At 30.9% G+C, this 17,602-nt stretch overlaps 2 protein-coding genes across 2 annotated transcripts in view; one reads left to right on the top strand and one right to left on the bottom strand.

Moving 5' to 3' along the window:
* Positions 1-352: 352 nt before the first annotated feature.
* On the bottom strand, positions 353-2,467 carry LOC123007442 (probable ATP-dependent RNA helicase DDX56). Its single transcript, XM_044402741.1, has 7 exons — positions 2,306-2,467; positions 1,772-2,259; positions 1,463-1,723; positions 1,080-1,413; positions 930-1,027; positions 541-883; positions 353-485 (listed from the first exon to the last, which is right to left on the bottom strand). Exons 1-7 carry the CDS (start codon positions 2,372-2,374, stop codon positions 405-407), a joined length of 1,674 nt encoding a protein of 557 aa, XP_044258676.1. The 5' UTR covers positions 2,375-2,467; the 3' UTR covers positions 353-404.
* A 967-nt stretch (positions 2,468-3,434) lies between these two features.
* LOC123007443 (Kv channel-interacting protein 1) overlaps positions 3,435-17,602 on the top strand; it is a 32,737-nt gene continuing 18,569 nt past the window's right edge. Inside the window, exons 1-2 of the mRNA XM_044402742.1 lie at positions 3,435-3,500; positions 6,156-6,760. Of these exons, the coding sequence (XP_044258677.1) occupies positions 6,605-6,760 (156 nt within the window). The 5' untranslated portion in view covers positions 3,435-3,500; positions 6,156-6,604. The remainder of the gene's footprint in view (positions 3,501-6,155; positions 6,761-17,602) is intronic.

Raw genomic sequence — 17,602 nt, forward strand, 5'->3', positions numbered from 1 at the left:
TTACAGAGAGTAAAATGTGTTAACTTTGTAAAATACCGATACATAATGTTTTATTGAAATAATAATTAATTATTAATGACAATAAATCTTTTGTAGGACAATTAACGTGCTAACATTATAGTGAATTATTTTGTTGAGCAATCGAACGCATGCTCCCTTGAAATACCCCCTAACTGTATTTTTTATTGCATTTTATTCGATCTAAAAGCAAAAATGTGTTTATTTTTACGAACCGAGTAGATAATAAACACAATCAGTATGAAACACAGATAGTTTGTATGATGTCATTTATCGACTTTGTAAGTTGTTTAAGGAAAAAAATCACAAAAACTGTTTTTAAAAAAATAATAAATTTTATGGAATAAGAAGTTTATTTATTAGAAATTTAATAAATGAGTTATTTATTAGTTGTTGTTCTTCTTCTTTTTTTTCTTACTGTTAAAACCTTCAAAGTCCATGCTTAATAAAGGATTGTTTTTCTTGGCCTACACAAACAAATAAATGAAGTAAACCATTATTTTTCCCCTTTCTTTATATTACCTCAAACCTACTACTCGACCCTTGCGATGTCCTATAATTTTCACGTTTTCTCTTCTTCCTCCCTAAACCAGCAATTCCCTTCAAAGTCGGTGGAACAATATATTCAGGAACATCAGATAAATGCTGTTGAATTTTAACCGTATGTAAGGCTTTATCGTGCCTTAACACTTGAAGATCTGTTGGATTGTCCTCAAAGTAACTTTTCAATTTTTGGCAATTAAATATTTCTTGTTTGATTTCCTTCAGCCTTGCTTCACGCACCGCAATTCTTGTTACAGCACGCCAAGCGTCTTTTGCTCTATATTTAAAAGATTCGATTTCGTCTAATTTGAATTGGTAAGACCTAAATCACATTTATTTCATCATAAATAATAAAAAAAAAATCTTACTTAAAAATTGAAACATCATCTTGGTCATTTTTAAAGTGATTTTCGACTTTTTCCAACAGAGGTTTTTCTCGTATACTCACAAACGACAAAACACTACCCTATAAAATAAAACCAATTGAGATTAAATTAAAACAAAATGTGAGAAATTACTTGGTTGTTTCCCCTAGCTGTCCTTCCCGCTCTATGCACATAAGACTGCACATCAAGTGGAAAATCAAAATTGATAACATTTGCAACACACTGGAAATCAATTCCTCTAGAAACACCACTTTCTTTGTCCTTCTTTCTTTTAGATTTTTGTAATTCTGAGTTGTTTTTATCGTTTGGATTTCCCGGTTGTTCTAACGCCTTTTCATCTGAGGCTACTATAGTGTCATAAATGCCCTGATTGAATTGATTCACTGAATGACACCTTATTTTTGCCGGAAGTTCAGAATTTAGAACACAAATTGGAATCCCAAATTGTTCCAAATATAATTTAATCCTAAATAAAACAGTTATGATGGGAAAATTTGAAACATTTTAAGACTTACTTGTAACACTTGTCAACGGTATTAACAAAAATTATACTTTTCCCTCTGATTAAATGCAATTTTAAAAGGGCATATAAAATAGTTGCTTTGTCCATTTCTTCAGCCATTAAATGGTAATGACTGAGTTGGCTTGCAGGGGCAATTTCAGGTTCTTCAAGTTTTAAAATTACAGGATTATGCAACACCAAACTTTTCAAATTTTTTACATCTTCACTTAAAGTAGCTGAGGCCAAAATGGCCTGATAAATACTTGGCAAACGCCTATAATAATAAAATTAATCCAAAATTCTCTCACAAATAAAAACATACTCCATCAACTCCCTCACTTCACTTTCATAACCAAAAGAAAAAACTAAATCCGCTTCGTCTATTACCAACAGCTCCATGCTCTTCTTCAAATCCATGTACCCAGCTTTGATGTGTTTCAGCACCCTTGTGGGAGTCCCCACGACGATATCAGGCTGTTCCACTAGCAAAGGCTTCTGCACACTTAGCTCAACTGGGGGGGCCACATCAACACACCTGACCTCACGTGAACACTTAATTGTTAACTCTTTAATAACTCCACACATCTGGTGACACAATTCTCTACTCGGTGCTAGAATTAATGCTTTAATTTCTTGGTGTTTAGCGGTTTGCTTGATGGTCAAAATTTTCTGGATGACAGGGATAGCAAATGCTGCTGTTTTCCCAGAACCTGTCCGAGCTCTCACGAGGACGTCTTTGCCTTCGAGAAGAAGGGGGATTGCACGTTCTTGGATGAGTGTAGGAGTTTGCCATCCTAGTTTTGCTATGGCCTAAAAAACACTTGAAAATTTCTATAAGTTGCACGGTTCTTACTACCTTCAAAATGCGGTCATCTAGTTCCATTTCGTGAAAATTTCTTGGCTTTTCCTCACCGTCTTCTGCCATTTTTCTTGAAAAATAATGAGAACACGTGTATATTTTGACAAATTTGTATGTTGAGGTTATGTTTACTTGTTCTGTCAACTCTTAATTATGTGTATTGTTGGTTGTCTATATCCATCTAAAAATAAAAATTTATACCAGGTGTTTTTTTTTTCTTCTTGGATCTTTTTGGTATGGAAACGATGTACAAACACACGATTAGCCCGTCACACCAAACTTTTATTCTCACCTGAGGATGACCACTTTGTGGTTGAAACGCGTTGTATTTTAAATAAAAGTTTGGTGTGACGGGCTAATCGTGTTTTTGTTCGTTATACCAGGTGAATAAAAAGTATGGAACATTGAAACCAAGCACTTTTTACATAATCTATTTAATTTACGGATAAAATAATTTGTATTGTTTAAAGTACTATAAAAATGTAATCGTTTTTTAAAAATAAAGTTTTTTTTTTAAATGGCAACCTACCATGACAATTTTTTTAATGAAAGATTATGATCAAAAATGTTCTTTAATTAAATAAAATTGTTATTTAATCAGCAGTTTTTTTTTAATAAATTGTTAAGATGACTTCCGACCTCATCACGAAGATTTTCCGAACTTAACAGAAGTGCTCGTTTCATGTAGTTGGTCATAGAACAGCGAACAGGTCTGTTTTTTTGTGCAGGTACTTAGGGGTGGTTTGGGACGTATTAAAAATGGAAAAAAGTGAGTTCTTATTTGATTTTTTGATCCCTCCGAAACCAGGTATGTTGTTAGTTTTTTTTTTAATGGAAATTACCAAGTCAAAATTTTGGTAAAAAAATTGGTAGCAGCTTGTCTCCATAGTCACAAATTTTGTTTGCTCTTTGTTTTTGTCCCTAGAAATTTTGTTAAAAAATTATGGTTATGTTTTCAAATTCAGATGTTGTCAAAATTGTGACTTTTATTAATCTTGTGTGCCTGTTTGCTCTTTGAAAGCACTATAATTGAACACCTGAGGACAGACATCATTACCTAAGGTCTAAGACAGAATTCAGTGCTAATAACTTTGATAGAAACACACTGCAAATAACTACAATTTTGTGAACGAAATTGAGGATCTTGCTACAAAAACTTTGAAGAAAAAGGATTATTTAGCAAAAGATACAAGTAGGTATTATGATGATTGGCAATAAATTTTGTGTAATTTATTGAAATGAGCTCAAAGTTGATGCATTTTTTAAATGCTTCTTCACTTTAGTTTCAAAATTGTTACTTTTCCAACTCGTTCCTCAAAAACGATGCACAATATACTAATTTAATTGCGTTCTTTCCGAGGTTCTTTCTCATTCATGTTTATTTTGTATTTTTGTCAATTTTTACTAAAAATTGAGAATGTTTAGCAAACCTGCATTACAAATTGCGTCTATATTTTAACGGGTCCTTGTTCTAACTTCCTGCTTGCGAACTATTCGTTGCCGAATTTCTAAAAACTGTTACCGGTACCGAATTTGTTCCATTTTTGGTGTTTCGTCTATAAATTTTCTTAGACGATTTTTTGTGTTGACGTCTAATGACATTGTTTTCAAATTAATTCAAAAAACCAAAACTACCAACTTCTTTTATTAAAATTACCAGGAATGAATTTACTAGTGGTGCCAACGTTAAAACTGTTTGGCATTTTCATTAAAAAAAAAAACAGACTTTACATACCTGCAGAAAAAACCGTGGTCTCTTCGTCCAAACGACTACATCGGTTAAGTTCGGAAAATCTTCGTGATGAGCTCGGAAGGCAACTTTAAGAATCTATTTAAAAAACTACTTGATAAAAAACAATTTTATTTAATTAGAGGTAATTTTTAGTTCATAGTGTTTAATTAAAAAAATAGTCATAGTAGACTGCCATTAAAAATTTTTTTTTGCTAAACTCGAAAACTTAAAGGAATTTCGAAAAAAATTTTTCTTCAAAAACGACCACATTTTTATAGATAGTACTCTACATTGCGTTAATTATTTTTTTCGTAAAGTAATTAGTTTATTCAACTACTTTTTTTTTTATTCACCCGGTATAAAATAAAATCTCTACTTCAGAAGTATATGAAGCAATTTTTTTAATTTTTACATTGTTTTGTTCTTCTTTTACACACAAATCAAATGTTTTTGATCCATTTCACATCAAAAAAACAAAAAACGCAGTTGCGAGATTGCCAACAAGACGATTGAAATGGCACAAGGTTTACGAATATTTATTGCCTAATACTCGTAATATCCAATTAATTGACTGAATGAATACAAACAATAAATGTGTTAAAAATAGTGTAACGTGGATATAACTAGTAATGAATGACTTTCAGTTTATTATTTTTTCAGATGATGAGTTTGTTAAACATGTGTCGATTTTCAATAGTGTATTTGCAATAATACATGTTATTTGACTGTTCTAAAAATAAACAAGTGTTTTTTTAAAAAACCTTATCTATAAATCATGCTTTATATTATAGAGTTTACCGTTTACCTACAATGAATACATAATGTCAAACATCACAGATAAATTTAAACAACTCTAGAAAACATAAAAATATGACGGGAAAATGCTTACTGTTTGTTTGTTGTTCTCTTACTGGTTTTTATAAATTATACCCGCGTGGTTATAATTTGTGAAACACCTCACTGTACATTTTTTGAAATATTCGAATACATATTATCTTGTATCATGTAACGCGACTCTTTCTAATTTTAATGCTAAATGTAACACTTTGAACAATACAAAAAAAAGTTTTAAAAATATAAAGTATCAGTTTTGTAAACTTTTTAACTAATACATCAAGTACCTATTAACCCTACCTTAATTGGAAAGGTTTCTATAATAATTTTAGATAAACACATTAATCTCATGTGTTTGCTTCACAAAAAAATATTGACCTAAACATCAAATATCTACCCAGGAGCTGTGTCTAAAGTAGGTATTTAGCATAATGCCAGAGATAAAACGAATTATCTAACTAACCCACAACAATAAAATTGTTAAACATTAATTTACAGATATCTTTAATAGAAATTTAGATAAGGAGTATTACTTATTCAAAATAAATAAAAATAAAATTTTTAATTCATAAAATTTACATAAAAATTCATAGATATACTATTAAAAAATTCTTTTACCTATAAAATATTTATTTTGAGAAAATTTCTATACAAGTATGAACGACTGTGAAGTGTTTTCTGTTATAAAGAGATGCTCTACACGATGGTGACGAAGAAAAAAAAATACTCGTAGGGTTTTTTTTAGATTATTTCGATTTACTTCGAACTTCTTCGAACACTGTTCAAATTTCATATCATCCTAAAGGGCAAGGCCATCCCTTAGAATGGTCTTTATTTGAAAGAAATCGGCCTAATAGTTATTAAGTAATGATTTTTTAAAGTTAAAGAATTTTAAATTCATTTAAATTAGAAAAAAATTAATTAGTTTAAAGTGTGTGGACTTTTTGAAATTCTTTTAGTGCATTTGATTTGTCTCACTGAGACGAACAAAATGATATAAAATTTGTCAAGTTGTCACAACATGACTTTTTTTTGTCGCCCTGTGAATCGTTCCGATTTACACTCAAACTCGTCGAATAAATAACTATTATAGAGTGATTGTGGATAAAATTCTTTTATTTATTACTATTAATAAATTACATATTCCTACTGGATCTAGTTTTGCAAGAATGAATTTTAAGTTTTTGAAAGTGTTTTAGCTGTTTTAACTTTCTATGTGTATGTCAATGTTAAAAAAATTCGGTTCTGCCAGACGCTAAATTTTGTATTTACCAATTCCAGATTCAAACCCGGAGCTCTACTGCTTCCGCGTCCGCAGTCATCCCTGCATTTACCTAGTATGCCTCCGCACGTTTTCCTTTCGTACTGTCAGGATAGCAGGGCGTGCGCAAGCAAGGCGCAGTCTGCAGCTCAGATACAGGACCAGTTCTAGTCCGGGCGAATCCGGGAAATGCCTACCACGAAACCGGTGGCTCCGTAACCGTTTCCATCGCCACACACAACGTCCACATCCAACACCAATAATTAAGTGATGCGTTAGTTAGATGAAATATGTGATGGTAATAAAGACCGAGAAATCATCGCTCGATAGTTTAGGCCTCTATTAATAGAGAGAGAGGGAGAGATGGACCGGAATAAATTCGAATACAGCAGATGATAGAATAGTTGGTGCGGTTGCAAGAGAATGCTAACATGTGTCTTCCACGAGTCCACGACGAATAAAGGAAGACATGGCAACGCCGTCAGACAGCCCTATCGAGGAGGTCGTTTTCGAGATAGAGCCGTCCAGGGTGCCCAAGCCCGTGCCGGTTGCCCTAGAGGACCTCTGCAGGCTCACCAAATTCACACGACAGGAAATTAGAATCATGTATCGAGGATTTAAAACGGTCAGTCTTTCACCACTGCAAAGTTTTTAACTTAACTTTAATTATTTACTAATTTTCTAACTGTGCACTTGGGAATACATTTTATCACATATCTGCGAGTAAACAAGCGAATTATTTTTGAGTACATGCAAAGGAGGACAGGCACGTGTTTATTTCTGTCAGGTATAAATATTTTGAAAAGAATGCTTTACATTCTTTTTGTTGTCAAAGCAATATTAATCATTCTTAAAATCCGTTTTGCGAAAGTAACTAAAAATAAACCACAACACAAGCGAAACTTAAAATTTAATTCTAGCACTTATCGAGAGCAAAAATGTCGTCTCGTTCATTAATATGCATCACAGCCAAAACGTTTTACCCTCCTGTTTCATAAAAAATTCAAGACGGACATGGCAGCTTTTTATTTCCGCTTCATACAAGTTCTAAATTTGGATTAATTAATTTCGGTAGTTTTACAATCTCGTAGTTGAAAAACTATGTAAATTTTTATTACTACAAGACAAATAAAATTAATGGAATTGTTATAGACCTTTTCTTCAAGTTTATTGCTCCACTTTTATTTCTTAGTAGAAAACCGCAAAGAGGATCCAACAATTAGATTGGTGGTTGGTTGAATACTTTTTGTTTTATCTTCTGCGGTATAACTTATCAAGCGGTGTAAAAACTTTAAAAAGAGGAAGCAAAATTAATTAAAATAAATTCCATAAGAGTGGGGTTTGCGCTGCAGCAACATTGTTTGAATCTTCCACAACTTTAAAAATGTCATGTAATGTTAAATGAGATTTTAATTAATACGAGTTTAATTACCGCGGTAAATGTGGTGTGGTCAATATCTGTTTGATTTTAGAATTAATACAATCATTCATAATTTAGTCTGCATTTGTATTTAAATAAATTACATTTATTTTAGATTTATTAGTGTTATCGCCCAACCCTACTTAAATTTTCACGACGGTGGAAAACCGGATGTAACCAATCTCTGCTTTTAGTTTTTCCATCCGGAATTATGCCAATGAACTCATCTACTTTTATGTTCAAGATGAAAACATTGCTGTTTAATTTTGCTACACACATGTATGTGAATTTATTATGTTTCTGAAGTAAGGAAACTAAAAGTCAAGAATTTAATGCTTCATACGTATTGTGCGAAAATTTTAAAATAATCTATGACAAACCTTGATCAGTGTTGCATAGAGGGTGTTATGTAAATGGGCCAAAATCTTTTAAGAAATTTTTCCTTAAAGCAAGAGTGTTAACGATAAAATGTATTGTCTTTTTTAAATGTTGAAGCAAGTTACAACTTTTTGAATGCGACCAATAAAAAGAAAAAAAAATACCTCAAAAAGATGGAATCAAGTTACAATACGAGTAACTTTGACAATTCGCACATCGGCAACAACAGAGTCTTAAATACTAAAATCTTAATTTCGAGATTGTCTTTCAAAGATTTTTTGCATAATAAAATTCCTATATTTATATTTGGCAAACTATTTTCACCATTTAGAGGCCAATTTCAAAAATATTTTTATGTCATTGTTCCAACATAAACTATGAGTAATTTTACACTTATTAATGCTTTAAAAATTTTGAAAATCAGTTTTTGTGACTTATGACCATGTTGTCGTCCATGTGCGAATTATCAATGTTGAAAGATGTGATCAGGGACGATGCAAATGGGGTGATCATAATTTACGTATAAGAAATAAAACTATTTGTTTGAAATGTTTCACAACAAAGAACTAAAAATAATTAAGCCATAGTTAGCACTGACAGATTTATTGATAACAAATAATTAAAGTTCTCTCGATTTTAAACCCAATCAGCAGGTACCCGAATAAAAACAGACATTTGTACCTTAATATTAATTAATACTTAATCATACACGTAGGAACCACCACCGAAGAGATTTTGGTCTATTTACATAATACGCGGTATTAATCATATTAGAGCAAGAGTCTCGGTCGCCAAACCTTCGTCATTTTATTATAAAAGTTGAAAATTTCTCAGCGCATACTTTCAAAACAGGTAGGAACAATGGGCAAGTATGAAGTTTGCTACCCAAAGCCACGATGACCCAAATTTCATACTTGCCCATCGTTCCTACCTGTTTTGGAAGTATGCGCTGACAAATTTTCAACTTTCATAAAATGAATAAAAGGTCTGGCGGCCGCGGGCTCTTGCTCTATTATTATTAATCTGAATGTTTAGTTTTGACAAACTGTTTGTGTAAAATTTATTTTTCTTTCAAAAAGGAAAAAAAGTAAGTAATAATCTGGTACTTTTGAATGTTTTTGACCTAAACAAACTTCTTAATACCGATTTTTACTCTTAAAATTTGCAATTAAATGAATTGAATATTTTGACAAATTATTTCACATTATTTGACAAATTTATTATTTTCTTATGTTCCTATTATTTTATTCTGTTGGAAGAAAACTTTTGTGTGCATCTCTGGAATAAACATCTTTAAAATCTCTGGAAGTAAATGCCCTCGGCTTCCTTGGATCGCCTTTGGCATTACCTACATTCTCAAGATTAAAGTAGTTGTTTATTTCTTTATCTAGATTGTGGGATAACTGTCACTTATCTCACTCATTCTCATTACCAAACTCATTTTTTTCTAGACAATTTATGAACAAAATTTTATTTTTTTTAAATAATAATAAAAGCTATCTACTTGTATTATTTATTATAAACATTAAAACAACATGTTTGCATTTTGAGAATAGTATATTAAAGTACAAGTTGCAGAACATATCTATTCAAGCACAAATTTGAAATGAGTGCTTGAAGAACCTTCTGCAGCAAGTGCTTTATACTATTTTTTCTATTTTGCCGCTTTATATCATTTTATAAATTAAAAAACGAAAATTTTTATAATTTTTCTTTCTAGAGAATTTTGTGACGGTTGGCGACATTTATGTTGAATAATTTTAGGCGGCTGTAAAAAATAAAAATAATTCTTATTTTCACATTTGGAAATGAATTGTGAAGAAAATCTGTCACTAAAATTAAATTAAAGCCAACGACTTATTCCAGCACTCAAATGACGTCATTTGGGTGCTGGAATAGACTTATTCTAACACCGAAATAGAAAAAGCTTATTCCAGAGAATGGCAATTGGTTTGAAGTTTGATTTTGATGAAAAATTATTGATTGTCAAAAAATATCTAATTTAAAATGTTATAAAAATTTCAAACAAATAATGAATTATTTTTCAATTTAGGCAGTCGTAGATAAATTTTTGTACGTAACGTAGGACAGAGGTTTTACTATAATCGCGCTCTTACACTAACTCGGCCTAACGCTCTTTCAGTGCAGATTTTCGCGGTCTTATTGTAATGGCTTCTCTATCCTACTTAGTCCGGTCAAAATAGACATTTCAAATAACAAAAATTTCGACAGAGCTAAATTTTGGTGAAGCTCTTGGGTACACCATTAGGAATAAAATGTCAAAAGTCCCTATCGATCCCATGTGTGCTAAAAAAGTTATTCGTAAGTTTTATCAAAAAAGTAGCCCAGAAAAAAAAATTATAGATCTTAACATTATCTACAAAAATGGTCCTTATACTTTTTTTCTAAGAATCACCATTTCTGAGATATCGCGATTCTAAAAGTTGAAGGAGTCACATTCTACATGATATGCACATACAGAGTGCGCCAGAACTTGCGCCCCAGAGAAAAATGCCATATAAGGTAAGGTACCAGGAACATGGAAAAAATTAAAAAAAAATTCTATCTATAAAAATTTCGAAGTTATGAGAGTTTAAATTTTTCACTTTGACTATTTATTTCTGTAGGATAAATAATTTTCCACGTTTTTTTGCTACAGGCTATTAGAAACAGAAACAAGGAAGCTGTATCCTAAACTGTAATTCGGTATAATTATATTTGCGGCTTTTGTTGGCAAAAGTTTTGTACCTTTACTAAATAATTGTAAAAAAACATATACAAAATCATCAGTATCATTAAATAGACATAAAAAATGTCAAATGTCAAAAAATAAATGTAAAAATTTTTTGACAGATAGAATTTATTAATAATTTTTTCTATGTTTCTGGTATCTTATCTTACTTGAAATTTTTCTTCTACGTCATTAAACTTATAAATACCTCGATTCCATTAGAATTAAAAAGAATTTTTTTTGGTAATACATACAGGGTGTTTAAAAAATCGCGCATTTCCTTGAAAAGGAGTAATTGGGTAGTCCCCAGAGTACTAAAAAAATGTTTAAAAAATTCTATCTGTCAAAAAATTTTGACATTTAATTTTTGACATTTGACATTTTTTTATGTCTATTTAATAATACTGATGACCTTGTATAATCCATTTCATTGAAATTGGCATAACAGTAGGCCATGATTGTGTAAACCGCGCTTTAAATGTGAAAAAGGCTTTACATATTAAGGAACTAAATTTGTCACTATAAAAAGTGAGGTTAAGATAGTTAAAATTTTATTTTTAAAGAACCCTTTTTCAGAAGTTTTCAGAGAGAGTTTTTTCGATAAAAAGTTTAACATTCTGTTTCATCCCTTTGTAGGTGTAGTTTTAACACTAAAAACATACACTATTTGCTTTGTAGAAAATACAGACTTCGTTGATAATAAGTGGCTTCCAGAAATTTTAAAAGACGTTTTATTCACACCGGAGATGAAACACAATTTGTTTTCCGTGTAAGTTGCATCCGAAAGGGGTTTGGATTTTGTCATTAAAAATGTAGGACAAAATTTTGAATTTTTAAACAATGGTAAAGTTGTTGCGATCGGAGGGGAAAAAAGAAATCTGTACAAAATGGAGCTTCGCGTACTGCAGCCTGAAAAATCGTGTTTTGCCCAGGATAAAGTAATGTGGCTTAATTCAAATTGGTATAGTTGATTCCATTAACCTAAAATTCCTAAAACAGGAATAACAAAAAGAAGTTCATTATGTTTTCAAACATACCTTAGCGAGTACTTTAAATCTGAAGAGAACTAGTTTTAATTAAAATTTGAAAAAGTAGTGGGAATAACGAGCAAACAACGAAAACACTGAAAAAACGAATACAAATGTCAGTCATGTCAGTTCAATAAACCATGTAGGTAAGTGATCAAAGAAAAACAAAAACCCCATCAGCTGTTATAACAGGAACATGTGCAAGGCTACAAACTTAAATACGAAATTCCATAGCCACCTATTATGCCAATTTAAATGAAATCTACTTTATATGTTTTTTTATAATTATTTAATAAAGGTACAAAAATTTTGTCAATAAAAGCCACAAATAACATTGAACAGAGTTACAGTTTAAAATACAGCTTCCTTGTTTCCGCTTCTAATAGCCTGTAGCAAAAAAACGTGGAAAATTATTTATCCTACAGAAATAAATAAGAGTCAAAGTGCAAAATTTAAACTCTCATAACTTTGAAAATTTTATAGATAGAATTTGTTTTTAATTTTCATTAACTTGTTATGTAAATAACTATTATTCTTCGACACTGTCAAAATTTACGGTTTTTCTCCCGTGTAAGGAAGTTTTGACAACTGTTTGGCATTTCTCAATACAAAACGTTAAATTATTTTTAGCAGATTTAAAGCAAGTTTAAGCCTTGTTGACTCTAATTCGAAGAATAAAATGTTGTATTCCACTCGTTTGAGTGTAAATCGGACGCTTTATTCCACCTCGTGGATGGTAAACCACTCGTTACACTCGTGGTTTAACAATCCACTCGGTCAAAGAGTCCGATTTACACTCAAACTCGTCGAATAAATACTATTATAATTGTTTTTTAATAAAAGAAACATTGCAGACATGTGTTGCAAAAATAATTTTAACGAGTGTTTTGACATGGTTATTTTTACTAACAGATTTGTTACCACAGTTGACATCAAAAACAAAATTAGAGTTTTAATTTCACGATAGTAAATTGCCGTACTTTCAATTAAAAAAATTCTATTAGCCAAAAAAGTATTTAAAATGGGTTTAAACGTTTTTAACGACTTTTTACGTCATTTCATTTACGAGGTCATTATTTAAAATGCCACAACCCATCCTTCCCCTTCATTAATTTTTTTTACAAACAATTTAATTTGATAGGTATTTATTCTTTCTTTCTACATAAAACTGGTACATTACACTGAAATGGCTTTACATAAATCAAAAAAATTCAAGTTGCAATTGTATCTTTCTGGAAGTCTTACATTTCATAATGCAAGTAAACAAGTTCAAACTTTGAAACTTTGGTAATCTCAGAGATAAGACTTTATTCCCGTTTGACCCAATTGCCTTGGGATAAGATCGCACGCGAGACGGTGAGCAGGATTGTTACATTTCCATAATCCCCCAAATGATTTGCAAGTTAGCAGACTAGTAGGACAGCTCCTCCTATGAACATGCTTATATTGCTCCACACAGTATGCGACAAAAATGAGTAAAACAAAGAATTTAGTTAAAAGCAGTAAAAATTTTATAAAGCAAGACCTTGAGTCAATAGGGATGAAACTCTGAACACATACATCTACGAGTATTACTATTTGAATCTTTGGGAAGATTTTGCTCCTTCTTCAGAAATGAATACAAATATAGAATTTATATGAGTAGAATAAATAATTTGAAACTCGAATCTTAATCTTGATTGTGCTACATTTTAATACATAGGCATTACATAGGTAACGTTGTTTTGTCACCGTGTTATTATTAAAATTAGCAAATTAATTTTACACGTACCACACCTCGTAATTTTCATATTATAGCCACTGTAACGTATGGCGCATTTTCAGCCACTCCAAAAATAAACAGAAAATGGTATTAACGGTCATATTTTAGTTAAGTGGATCTATTTAAGACTTTTCTTTAAACACATCCTGTAATTTAATGTCATGCTGTTTCAAATTGTCACATATTTTTAATACATATGTCATTTCAATTCTTTGATATTGAAAAATATGTGAATACATTGCGTTTGTTTATTATCAAGATGGTTTCAAAGCGAAATTATAATTCAAAAAGCAGGAGCATTTGCCAATAACAAAGAAACATAACCTTTTTTGTAAATTTTAGATACCTAAACCTAATAAATTTTTTCTACTCCCACATCTAAAACATGGATTATCGTACAGTGATGGACAGTGAATTTCGTCCACCCAATTTCTCTGTCAGATTAAAAGTATAAATTAGTCTTTAAGTTTTCCTAACCTTGTTTCAGAATTTTGATTAACGTTTGTCATGTTGACAGAATGCTCGATGGTTCTTGCTACTTTTTAGCTTTGTCCTTTGAAATGATAGACCTTGGTATGCCCAAAAGTATAGAGACACGTCTGTGAGACATACCTTCTTGTACCAGCGAGATAATTTTTATTTTACTAAACGCAATTACTGCTGGCATGTTCGAATTTGATTAAATTTGACAATACGTATTTGAATGTCAGTTATTATGACAATAAAGCACAGACTACAGTGAATTTTTGTGAATTCAGAGAAATTGGGTGGACGAAATTCACGGTCCATCACTGTATATGTTTTCATGATGCTAAGTGACCTTTTGTATACAGGCTGTCCCAAGTTTTAGGGCCGGCACAAAATAAATATTTCTAATTGATTAAAAAAATTTTGCTGGTGAAACGATAGAAGATTATACAATGCTTTCATTTTAAAAGGAGCCAGTCCCAATAACTTTTGACATTGAGTAAAAGAGTAAATGTATCTTCAAGCAAAACAGGTCTATTAGGATCGTGATGGGAGAGTTCAAAACCAACATTAAATACGTTTTTGGTTTCATCCCCTAGTCGCCCCCAAAAATGTTTCAAAAAGTTGGGAGTGCTTTTTAAATTTTAAAGTAAGGGTGGTTATTGACTAGGGGATGAAACTTAAAACGTATTTTATGTTGGTTTTGCAACCCAAATCGAAATATTTTTTATTTAAATTAAATTGAGTTCAATCGAAGGTTATTAGGATTAAAAATTTCAAAAAGAAAACCACTTCTAACTAAAAAACAAATTGACATTTTTTTTTTCTTTGACAGTTAGATACGCTTATTTTTTCCTTTTCTGAAAATGTTTCAAAAAGTAGGGGATGCCGCTTAAAATTTTAAAGTAGGAGTGGCTAGCGACTAAGGGATGAAACTTAAAATGTAACTAATGTTGGTTTTGAACTTTCTCCACACTTCTAATCAACCTGTTTTTGCTTGAAAATACATTTACTCAATGTCAAAAGTTATTGAGACTGACTCCTTTTGAAATAAAAGTTTTGTATAGACTTTAATTTGATGCTTTAATATTGTTAAAGTTTAGCGTATGTCAGTGAGACTTTATGAAAACCAAATTTGAAAAAAAATGTTTTAATTAATTGGAATCTTCTCTACATAATAAAATTTCTTGATTTTTTCTAATAGTAACTGTTAAAATTACATAATGTAAAATTTGGTAGATTTTGAGTGATTAACATTTTAATATTGAAAATTGGAAATTCTGGTAATTTATGACCAAGTTTAGGATGCTATTGGAATTGAGCGGAGGCTTCACAATATAGTGCCCGGGTACGTCATAAATGTCATTGCGGATCTTTTTCTTTTGTCAAGAAATTCTGGCCTGATCACCAATTAATTAATTTTCAGCATTTCAATATTAAAATGTTAATTATTCAAAATCGATCATTATCATTTATCATTATTATATTTTCACAAATATCATAGAAAAAAATCAAAGAATTTTATCATGTAGAAAATATTACAGTTAACTGATTTTTTTTTCTTCAAATTTAACGAGAAATTTAATTTTCACTGCCATACGCTAAAAATTTTGTACAATATTAAAATATCGAATTAAAATGTATGTAATCCTCTGTCGTTGACACTACAAATTTTTTTTTTAACAATTAGAAATATTTATCTTGCTCCAGCCCTAAAACTTGGGACACATTTAGTTACGTTACTAATAGCAACTGTCGTATTAGTGATGGGCTGAAGTTAGCTTTCTGTCATTTAATTTAATTTTTAATTTAAGTATTTTTTTGTGGTCGTCGTAAAAAAGTATAGTATGTAACACGTGTATAAACTTCTCTAGACATTCGTTTTATCAAACACTCGCTCCGTTGCGCTTCGCTCGCGCCTAATGAAACTCATTTCTAAAGTGGCGTTTATAGCAGTAATTACATAATATAAAAAATTGAAGAAATCTTTTATAAAGTGGCTTCAAAGTGCATCGCCAACACTTGATTTTATTTGCGTTTTATTTTCGAAAGCAGCGCCTTTATTGGTGTTTACTGCCACCAAATCCCAATATCCTGTTGATGGCGTGCCTGTAAAGTAACAGCGACCCGCTGTAAATGTCTTCGATGCGCTCTCTGCTCCGGAAACTCCCTTAATAGATTCTACTATGTACCCCGCCTTACTGTATTAGATTACTGCAAATCTCACGGACAGACGTTAATGTTGATTACTTAATTTCCATTGATTAAGTTGGAACGAATTGTCAGAGAAACGCAAAATTCCTTGAGATATTTGTATTCAGCGACACTACCTGTGCCTTCCGGACAATCACATCATGTCGTGACTGAAGAGAATTAGACTTAAAAATTATTTACTTTCCAACAAAATGTTGACGGCAATAATGAGAACGAACCTTGCGTGCTTTTAATGCTTTTCTTTTCAGTTAAAAATAATTAAATGTTTCTCCTGGGCTGGAGTATTTTACACCTTCAAATAAAGTGAAGATGGAGATTGTGTATCAAAAACTAGAAAACGAAGGATTTTGTTTTACAACTAACTGCACCTGGATTGTAGTTTATGGAAGCAGTTAATTGAAGTTTTTTGATTTGGGATTGGAACAACAACAATTTTCTGCTTAATTTAAATCTAGGTCATTGAATGAAAGATTAATCTATAGGAGAAATGGACAAAACGATGCCAAAAACAGGAATGTATTGCTATGATTACGCTCACGAGAACTAAGGAATTAATGAAAAAGTATTTATTTGCTTGTGTAATTAATTTTATTATTAATTGAAGTATGTACAAGATATCAAAATAGAGTCAGTTATGCCTAGACATATCTATTTTGCACGTCGTTTTTCATTGAGACCGGAATGTTTGAGTAATATTTCCGATTTCTAAACTAGCGCTCCAGAATTAGACACGATCTAATAATAAACTTGCGAAGACTCTAATTGTAAAGCAAACTCATTAAGATGACAAAATTGAAGACGTTTGGCCAACTATTAATTAAGCAAATGCTTTGCTAAAACACTTTTCTTGTAACGAGTCTATAATACGGATATCTAATTAAGGCTTCGTCTTCATTTAATTCCATTTAAAGTCAAATTACAATCTTTAAATTTTATTGCCTATCAATGTCCTGGAATTTTCCAACTAAATGAAACATAATTGGTTAAGTATATATATATATTTTTAAATAATAATCATCAAATCAAAATGTTAGTGAAAAAATCTGTAAATTTGTAATATCTTATCTCCATAGTTCAGAGCCACAAATTTTCTTTGCTTTTTGTTTATGTGTTTAGAAATTTTGTTTTATGAATTTTGAGTGCGTGTTTGCTCTTTGAAAATGTTACAATCGAATACCTAGAACAACCATCAGTATTATCACTACCTAATGTCTAAAGACAGAAATCCGGCTAAGAATATTAGTAGAAACACATTGCAAGTAGGTACTATGTAAATACAATATTGTGAACAAAAATGAACTTCTTGCTATAAAAACTTTAATAAAAAAGGGTGTTTATACAGAAAAAAGTTTTCAAAAATATACAAGCAGGTATTATAAAGGTTGAAAATAAATTTTGCATTTATATTTTGTATATTGAAATGAGGTCGAAGTTTATGTTCTAAATTTTCCTTCAGTTTAAATTCC

Source organism: Tribolium madens, unplaced genomic scaffold (assembly GCF_015345945.1).
Source record: "Tribolium madens isolate multiple individuals breed KSU strain unplaced genomic scaffold, Tmad_KSU_1.1 Scaffold_3;HRSCAF=73;Tcas5.2_LG2, whole genome shotgun sequence".
NCBI lineage: Eukaryota > Metazoa > Arthropoda > Insecta > Coleoptera > Tenebrionidae > Tribolium > Tribolium madens.